We start from the raw sequence: 9,686 nt of genomic DNA, 5'->3' as shown, positions 1-9,686 counted from the left end.
TCTGTAACAGGCCTGGAGGGAAAGGGGGTGAAAGGCTGGGGAGAATCCTCAATCCTCCTCCCCTGCTTCTCCCCCTAAAATGGGCAGGATTATTAAGGAATTCCCAGAGTAGGACCCAAGGCCAGAGCAGGGCAGCAGCACTGAACACTCACCCCAAACATCCCTGATTGCCCTGGGTGTTTTCATGCCATGAACTGAAATCCCACAACAAAGTGACCCTGATCCCTCTCCCTGCTCTGAGAAGGTGGAATCGTGGCCAGGCTGGGACACCACAACCAACACAACCAACCTCGAGCGCAGTGGCTCTGGAGCAAACACAGATCTCAGGTCAGGGCTGTTTCCATCCTGCTCTGGGCACATCTGTGCTTGTCCCAACCCCTCGTGCCCTTCTTTGGGTTCCAGTTAAGGCGGTTGTGGTTCAGGGATGGTGGTCCCCAATTTAGAGACTCCAAACCAGGCACTGCTTCCCCCCAGCTCCAACTGGAGGCACAAAAGGCAAAGATCCCAGAGGAGGTAAAAACAATTTATTGGAAACAGCAACGACACAGGAGAAGGAACAGGAACAGCACGAATATTAATAAACAAATGTATAAGAAAAGAAATCACTCACACAAACCTCCGTGGCAATAAACAAACCCCAGACGGTTCCCTCATCCCATTCACTCCATGGCAGCAGCCCCCGGTCCCCGGGATCCCTCCCCTGGCCCCGGGAGGGGCTGAGGTGGGACAGAATCACCCCTGGTCCCTCCCCACCACTGCAAACCCCAGCGCTGTCCTGGCAGAACCGGGAGTGCCTGACCCATGACCTGGGGGAGTTCACTGGGAAGGAGCAGGTAAGGGGGTGCCCAGATGGGGGTGCCCAGAGGAATTTGGGGGCCTCTGGGAGTGGGGAATCGGCTGGAGGCTGTTCCAGGACTCAGGAGCTCCGGGCCTCTCCCCACAGCCCCGAGCCCAGCCCAGCTCTGGCCCAGCCGCACTCCCTGCTGGGCTCTGCAGAAACGGGGCTGGGGTGGGAAATGGCCTGGATGCCCCATCCCTGTAGCCTCATATATCCCCCATAGCCCCATATCCCCCATAGCCCCATATCCCCTATAGCCCCATATCCTCTATAGCCCCATATCCCCTATAGCCCCCCCATATCCCCTATAGCCCCCTCATATCCCCTATAGCCCCATATTCCCTATATCCTCTGTAACCCCCCCCACATCCCCTATAGCCCATCCATACCTCCTATAGCCCCATAGCCTCTATAGCCCCCCCATATCCTCTATAACCCCCCCATATCCCCTATAGCCCCATATCCTCTATAGCCCCATATCCCCTATAGCCCCCCCATATCCCCTATAGCCCCCTCATATCCCCTATAGCCCCATATTCCCTATATCCTCTGTAACCCCCCCCACATCCCTTACAGCCCATCCGTATCCCCTATAGCCCCATAGCCTCTATAGCCCCCCCATATCCCCTATAGCCCCATATCCCCTCCCATATCCCCTATAACCCCCCATAGCCCCTATAACTCCTCCATATCCTCTGTAACCCCCTCCCACATCCCTTACAGCCCATCCGTATCCCCTATAGCCCCATAGCCTCTATAGCCCCCCCATATCTTCTATAACCCCCTATTCCCTACAGTCCTCTCTATAACGCCCCCATACCCCCTATAGCCCCCCCATATCCCCTATAACCCCCATACCCCCTATAGCCCCCCATCCCCTATGGCCCTATGAATTCGAGGGCTCCTGGCCAGCAGGGGAAGTTCCATTTGACTGAGAAAGGGAAACTCTGTCCCCATTTTTGGGAAAGATGGAAAAGAATGTCCTGGGAACGCCCCCCTGGGCCCGGGAGAGTCCTGGGATGAATCCTCCTGGGATGGATCCTCCTGGGAAAGCTCTGCTGAGGAACAGGGAGGGGATTTGGGAACCCCAGCTCGGTCTCACCAGGGCCAGGATGTGAGGGAGGGACCCCATCAGGACACAGGGGAAGGGACAGGAAGGGACACGGATTTCATGGATCTGGATTTCCACTGAACCTTTGGCACGAATTCCCAGAGATGGATTTGGGGCTGAGCTGTTTGGTGGATGCAGAATTGGCTGCACAGGCACAGCCAGAGGGTCCTGGGCAGTGCCTCAGAGTCCCAGTGGCCACTGGTGACCAGTGGGGGTCCACACTGGGCCCAGTGTCACTGAATGTCCTCACGTGTGACACGGACACAGGGACTGGGGGCACCACTGGTGACACCGAGCTGAGGTCAGGGACACCGAGATGGGGTCAGTGACATTGAACTGGGGTCAGTGACAGCCCTGAAGGACCTGGATAAGCTGGAGCAGTGTCCTTGGGAATGTCCTGAGGTGTGACAAGGACAAGGACAGGAGCTGCCCCTGGGTCAGGGTTTGGATCCCCTGGGATGGAGCAAACGGAGCAGAGTTGGGAGAAGGACCTGGGGGTGCTGGGAGGTGAGAGCTGGACAGGAGTCAGAGCCCCCCGAGCCTGGGCTGAGCCCCAGGTGGGCAGAGGGGAGGGGGTTCTGCCCCTGTGCCCCCTGTGCCCAGGTGAGACCCCACCTGCAGAGCTGCTCCAGCCCTGGGGTCCTGCACAGGGAGGATCAGGAGCTGCTGCAGAGAGGCCAGAGGAGGCCACGGAGCTGCTCCAGGGCTGGAGCCCCTCTGGGGCCAGGCTGGGAGAGCTGGGGGTGCTCACCTCACTGCAGGGAGACCTTGGAGCCCCTTGCAGGGCCCAAAGGGGCTCCAGGAGAGCTGGAGAGGGACTGGGGACCAGGGGTGGAGGGACAGGACACAGGGAATGGATCACAGGGATGGATGGGATATTGGGAAGGAATTCCTGGCTGTGAGGGTGGGGAGGCCCTGGGATGGAATTCCCAGAGCAGCTGTGGCTGCCCCTGGATCCCTGAACTGTCCAAGGCCAGGCTGGAGCAGCCTGGGACAGTGGGAGGTGTCCCTGCCATGGCAGGGGTGGGACCAGAGGGGTTTTAGGGTCCTCCTAACCGAGTCCACTCCATAATTCTGTGTCATCCCACCCCAATATCCCCCTGACCTCAGTGCCCACATCCCAAAGTCCCGATGTCCCATTTCGTGTCCCACCCCCACGTTTTCATCCTGGTTTCCCAGATCTCTGTCCCAGGCTGGTGTCTCACCCCACTGTCCCCAGCTCAGGACCCAGCCCAGTGTCCCCATCACACATCCCCATCCCAGTGTCCCATCCCAAAGAAGTCCCATCCACACAGCTCCAGCCCCATGGTCCCATGTGCCATCGTGCTGTCCCCTGCTCATGTCCCCATCCCAGTGTTCCCATCCTGCTGTCCCATTCCAATGTCTCCATGTCCATCCCAGTGTCCTCATCCCAAAAGCCCCTGTCTCTTGTCCCCATGCCAGTGTCCCCAGCCCTGTTCCCCCGTGTAGCCCCCACCCAGAACCGCCTCCCCCTGCTCCTCCTGGAGCTCCTGGTGCCCCCCCCACTGCCCCAGGGAGCCCCCCCAGGCCCCCCCAGCCCCCCTGGCACCCCTCAATCCATTGCATATTTTTATTGGATCAAAGTTACAGACCTGGGGGGGGAAATAAAAAATAAATAAACCCCCCCCGAGGGTGGGACCCCCCAGGGCTGGGGGGGCAGGGATCCCCCTGTCTGTCCTGGGGGTCAGGGGTATGTACAGGGGTCTGTCTGTCCGTGCTGCGGGGGCTGTGTGGCACCAGCCCCTCTGGGGGGGCCTGGCCCCCTCCTTGTGCCCCCCACTGCCAGCCGGGGGGCCGGGGGGCTCCCCCTGCTCAGGGGTGCTCCTGTTGTGTGGGGGGATCCCCCTGTGGGGGGGTCCCGTTGAATGGGGGGATCCCTCTGCCCGGGGGGTGCTGCTCCTGCCCCCCTTGTATGGGGGGATCCCCCTGCCTGGGGGTCCCGCTGCCCAGGAAGGGTCTGGGGGGGTCCTGGGGGGGTCCCGGTGCACGGGGGGCTCCCCCTGCCCGGGAGGGGTCCCTGCCCCCCCACTCAGTCCTCGGTGATGCCCTTGGCCCGCAGCTCCTCCTGCACCCGGGCGAGGTACGTGGGGTCGGGGTACCCGAACCTGGGGGCAGAGGGGGAGTGGGTCAGGCCGTGCCCTCCCCTCCCCTCAGCCATTCTCCCTTCCCCCCCACACCTGGGTACCCTCCCAGTCCCTCCAGTTCACCCCACCCCTGCACAGCAGGTGCCATTGTGGTGGGTGTCATTCCCCAGCCCCTCAGGTGCCCTCCCAGGTGCCCCCCCATGTCCACAGGTGCCCTTCAGCGCCCCCAGGTGCCCCCACATCCCCCCAGCCCAGCTGGGTGCAGTTGGCCTCGTGTTGGGTGTTGCTCCCCAACCCCTCAGGTGCCCTTCAGGTGTTCCCAGGTACCCCCCAGGTACCCCCAGCTGCCCCTCAGATGCCCCCCAGGTGTTCCCAGGTACCCCTCAGATGCCCCCCCGGTGTTCTCAGCCCCCCCCCAGGTGCCCCCCACCCCCCAGGTGCCCCCCGCACAGCTGGGGCCCGCCGGTGCAGTTGGTCTTGTGGTGGATGTCGTTCCAGGTGATGACGTTGGCACGGCCGGTGGTCAGCGAGGTGCCCACGGTGAAGGTGAGGCGCTGGGCAAAGGCCTTGCGGAACAGCCCCAGCACCTTGTTCCCCTCGGGGCAGTCGGGCAGGTACGCAACACGTGTGGTGCCAGGGTAGCGAACCCCCGGGTTCGGGTGCTCCACCTGTATGGGGAGGGGCACAGGTGAGGGGGGCACAGGTGAGGGGGGCACAGGGGAGGAGGGCACAGGGGAGGAGGGCACAGGGGAGTGGGACACAGGTGAGGGGGGCACAGGTGAGGGGGGCACAGGTGATGGGGACACAGGGGAGGGGGGCACAGGTGATGGGGACACAGGGGAGGGGGGCACAGGGGAGGAGGGCACAGGGGAGGAGGGCACAGGGGAGTGGGACACAGGTGAGGGGGGCACAGGTGATGGGGACACAGGTGAGGGGGGCACAGGTGCTGCACCCCCGGGTTTGGATGCTCCACCTGTACAGGGTAAGGGACAGGGTTAAGGGTGGCAGGGCACAGGTGTCAGTGCCCATACAGTGCCCAGGTGCTGCACCTCCCGTTCAGGGGGCACAGGTAAGGGGGCAGTGACAGGGGGCACAGGGCACAGATGTCTGTTTGTTCCTGGGGTACTGCACCCCCAGGTTCAGGTGCTCCACCTGCACAGGGGATGGAGGGGACACACACCAGGTAAGGGCAGGGGGACGGGTGGGATGGGGGGTGAGGGTCAGGGCTGGGGACACCCAGCAGGGTTTGGGGCACCCAGGGGCACTGGGGGCACAGAGCTGGATCAGGGGTATTTGGGGACACCCAGGGCCACCCATCAGGACTTGAGGGTGCCAGGGCCACCCAACAAGATTTGGGCACACCCAGGGGTGCCAGGCCCCCAGACCGTGGCTGGGTGCATTCATAGGACTCGGGGGCACCCAGGGGTGCTGGGGACACAGAGCTAGACCAGGAGCATTTGGGGCAACCGGGGCCACTGGGGCCACAGCACTGGGTTGGGGCATCCATCACGGTTTTGGGGCACTCAGGGATGCTGGGGACACTCAGCAGGATTTGGGGGCACAGAGCTGAACCTGGGGCATTCGGGGCACCCACTGGGGTGGGCCGGGGCCATCCATCCGATGGCACCTGGGATCACCCCGCACTCCCCGTGGCCGCACTCACCCCCTGCACGCCGGGCGGGAAGACGTACTGGATGATGATGGTGCCGAACGCCTCGTAGCCGGGCAGGGGCAGCGCGGCGTCGCGGGTGACCAGCATGCGCCCGTCGGGGGGCTGGTTGCCCACCAGCTGCCCGTAGAAGCGGCCGCACACGGGGCAGGCGGAGCGCACCTGCAGCGCCCGCGCGATGCACTCCCCGCAGAACGAGTGGCGGCAGCGCTCCAGCGTGCGGGGCCCCCGCATCTCCCCCAGGCAGATCGGGCACTGCCGCTCCGGCTCCTCGTCCCGCGCCGGGCCCGCACCGGGGGGACCCGCGGCGCCCGCGGGGGGCTCCGGCCGGGCCCCCAGCACCTCGCCGTGCCGCTGGCTGCGCTTCTTGAGCTCCTTCTCGGTCTCCTTGAGCAGCGCCTTGAGCGCCTTGCGGGCCGGGCAGAGCCCCGCGGCGCCGGGCGGGCCCGGGGGGGTCGCGCACAGCTGCAGCACGTACAGCTCGGGGGTCTCGCCGTCCACCAGGATCCGCACCCGCGCCTCCTGCGCCAGCAGCGCCAGGCGCGCCGCGCGCTCCCGCGTCACGAACTCCCACACGCGCTTCGGCACCGTCACACGGCTCTTGGCGGGGCCCCCGCACCCCGACATCCTCGACAGCACGAAGGACACTGCGGGGACACCCCGGCTGCGTCAGGGGAGCAAGCCGCGACTGGGCACGGACCCCAGAACACCCAGGGACCGGGTACAGACCCCAAAACACACATGGACACCCCAAAACACCCAGGGACTGGGTAAGGACCCTAAAACTCACATGGACACCCCAAAACACCCAGGGACCGGGTACAGACCCCAAAACACACATGGACACCCCAAAACACCCAGGGACTGGGTAAGGACCCTAAAACTCACATGGACACCCCAAAACACCCAGGGACTGGGCACGGACCCTAAAACACCCAGGGGCTAGGTACGGACTCCAAAATACCCATAGACACCCCAAAACATCAGGAGCTGGGCATGGACATCCCAAAACACCCATAAACACCCCAAAACATCAGGGGTTGGGCATGGACATCCCAAAACACCCATAAACACCCCAAAACATCAGGGGTTGGGCATGGACATCCCAAAACACCCATAAACACCCCAAAACATCAGGGGTTGGGCATGGACGTCCCAAAACACCCAGAGATTAGGCACAGACACCCCAAAGCACCTGGAGACAGGGCACGGACCCCAGAACACCCATGGACACCCCAAAACACCCAGAGACTGGGAATGGGGCCCCGAGCACCCAGGGACTGTGCACAGACACCCCAAAACACCAAAAGACTGGGCACGGACCCCAGAATGCCCGTGGACACCCCAAATCATCCGGGGCTGGGCATGGACCCCAAAATGCCCATGGACACCCCAAATCATCCGGGGCTGGGCATGGACCCCAAAATGCCCATGGACACCCCAAATCATCCGGGGCTGGGCATGGACCCCAAAATGCCCATGGACACCCCAAATCATCCGGGGCTGGACATTGGCCCCCCCATCCCCAGAGATTGGACCCTGCTGGCACCGTCACCCAACTCCTGGTGCGGCCCCCACACCCTGAGACCCTCTACAGCGTGAACCCCAAAACCATCAGGCCAGGCAGGGGCACCTCAAACCCCAGAGACTGGGCACAGACCTCCTAAACACCCACGGGCACCCCAAACCATCCGGGGATGGACCCGCAAAACCCTCTAAGCCCGGACCCAACCGTCACCAGCACCCAGCTCTTGGTGGCCCCCCTGCACCCCAACATCCTTGACAGCACAAATGATACCGGGGGACCCCAAAACTGCCAGGGACTGGCACGGGACCCTCTAAACCCCCACAGGCTGGACCCCATTGGCACCATGTGGCTCCCACACACCCCGACATCCTTGGCAGGACAAAGAACATGGAGGGGTGACACCCCAAAACCATCAAGGGCTGGCCACGGGACCCTTGGAACCCCAAAATTTGGGCATGGGATCTTCAAAGTCTGAGACTGGGCATGGACCCCAAAACCCTCTGACACTGGACATGGATCCCCAAAATCTCTCACAGACCGGGCAGGGACCCCAAAACCCTCTGAGACTGGGTATGGAGCCTGCAAAACCCCAGAGCTGAGAGAATCTGGGTCGCTCCCCAAAATCAGAGTCTAAACATGAGCCCCCCCAAAACCCTCTGAGTTTGGGCACTTAAGGGACTCCTCCAGAATGCCCAGAGCCCGGACAGGACACCCAGGGGTGTTCCTGAGGGGGCCACAGTGTCCCCTGCCCCCCGGGGGGGCATTTACCCACCCACGGTGCCACCCAAGGGTTAAACCTGCCCTGTGCCCCAAATCTGGGACACCCCGGGGGTGTCACCACGCTGTGACCCCTGGGGGTGGGGGCGAGGTTTGGGGCCTCCCCAGCACCACCCTCCCCATCCCGCAGGGTCCCACAGCCGGGGGGGCCCGAGGGGGGTCCCCAGAACCCGAGGGCTGCTCCATGGCGGGGGGGGGGGGTCCCACAGATGAAGGGGGAGGGGTTCCAAGGGGGTCCCCAGAGTCAGGGGGTCGCACAGGTGTGGGGTGGGCGAGGAGGTCACTGCAGCCCGGGGGGAGGGTCCCAAGGGGGTCCCCAAAGCCAGTGGGGTTCACACGGCGCGGGGGGGTCCCCAGAGCGGGGTGTCCCCCACACCCACCTGGTGAGCCCATGGGGGACACGAGCAGCGAGCGCTGGATCAGCAGAGCCACGAGCCCGGGGCTGGGGGGACACGGGGGGACAAGGAGGGGTCACAGATGGCCCCCAGCACCCCTCTGACCCAGTCTGGGGGCACGCCAACCCCCCGGACCCCTCCCCGCCCAGGTGACCCTACAATAACAAGGGCAGTGTCACCCCCTCCGTGTCCCCAGGGGACCCCACAAGCCCTTCTGGGGGGGTCTCCAGCTCCTGGGGGTCCCCAGCCCCCCCGGCCCCCCCAAACCCGCTCAGCATCCCGGGCTGGGTGTCGAGGGCTGATTTCCCAGCCATCGGCCGGTGGGGGGGTCCCCGCGGATCGGGGGGGGCTGAACGCGCCGCTGCCCCCCCTCCGTGTCCTCCCATCCCCCCCGGTGTCCCCCCATCCCCCCGGGGGCTCCAGGCGGGGGGGGTCAGGGTGGGGGATGGGGGATGCGGCCCGGATTGGGGGGAGCTGAACAGGCCCGGGGGAGCTGGGGGGTCCCGGTGAGGCCCGGGGGGTCCCGGTGAGGGGCGGGGAAAGCAGGACAGGCCCGGGGGGCCGTGACGGTTCCCACGGAGGCCCGGGGCGGGGACAGAACAGGCCCGGGGAGGGGCCCGGGGGGCGTCGGTGAACCCCGATAAGGCCCGGGGGGTCCTGCTGAGGCCTGAGGGGAACGGACATGCCCGGGGAGGAGCCCGGAGGGGGTCGGTGAACCCCGATAAGGCCCGGGGGGTTCAGGGGGTCCCGCTGAGGCCCGGGGAGGGGCCCGGGGGGGTCGCTGCGGTGGAGGCAGCAGCAGGCCCGGGGCGGGGGGCGCGGGCAGAGAGGGCTGTGGGGGGGCCAGGCCGGGGCGGGGACGCGGCAGGGAGGCGGGGGCGGGGCCGGGGGGGGTCCCGGGGGGTCTCGGGGGTCCCGCACCCACCGGGCCCGGGCGGGCGCAGCATCGCGGGCGCGTCCGGCGGCGGGGGGCGCCCTGCGCGCGGCGCGTCACGTGACCGCGCGGGGCGGGGCCGCCATGGCAACGGGGGAGGGGCGGGGCCATGGCAACGGCGCGCGGGGCTGGCAGGGGAGGGCGTCGCCATGGCAACGCGCACGGGGCGGGGCCAGAGCGAGGGGTGGGACCGGGACACCCGGAAAGGACCAGGGAGGGGGCGGGGCCTAGGGGAATGGGGGCCTATGGAAAGGGGCGGGGCCTGGGCGGGGGAATTCGGGGATCCCTGGGAATGGCGGGGGGACCTGGGGGGCTTGAGGGGCGCAGGG

General features: G+C 65.5%; 1 protein-coding gene across 2 annotated transcripts; it reads right to left on the bottom strand.

Moving 5' to 3' along the window:
- Positions 1-3,526: 3,526 nt before the first annotated feature.
- Positions 3,527-9,433, bottom strand: DTX3 (deltex E3 ubiquitin ligase 3). Of its 2 annotated transcripts, XM_088180918.1 has the most exons (5): positions 9,349-9,433; positions 8,409-8,470; positions 5,718-6,370; positions 4,505-4,722; positions 3,527-4,075 (listed from the first exon to the last, which is right to left on the bottom strand). In XM_088180918.1, the coding sequence occupies exons 2-5, from the start codon at positions 8,419-8,421 to the stop codon at positions 4,000-4,002; spliced, it is 960 nt and encodes a 319-aa protein (XP_088037044.1). In that variant the 5' UTR covers positions 8,422-8,470; positions 9,349-9,433; the 3' UTR covers positions 3,527-3,999. The 2 variants fall into 2 exon arrangements, with proteins under 2 accessions (XP_088037044.1, XP_014747326.1); XM_014891840.2 differs by lacking the exon at positions 9,349-9,433 and having other exon boundaries at positions 8,409-8,485.
- Between the last annotated feature and the right edge of the window lie 253 nt (positions 9,434-9,686).

The sequence above is a fragment of the Sturnus vulgaris genome, chromosome 30 (assembly GCF_052056855.1).
Source record: "Sturnus vulgaris isolate bStuVul1 chromosome 30, bStuVul1.hap1, whole genome shotgun sequence".
In the NCBI taxonomy this organism is placed as follows: Eukaryota; Metazoa; Chordata; class Aves; order Passeriformes; family Sturnidae; genus Sturnus; species Sturnus vulgaris.
The sequence above is the reverse complement of the archived record's forward strand: the minus strand, read 5'-3'. Positions and strand labels throughout refer to the sequence as shown.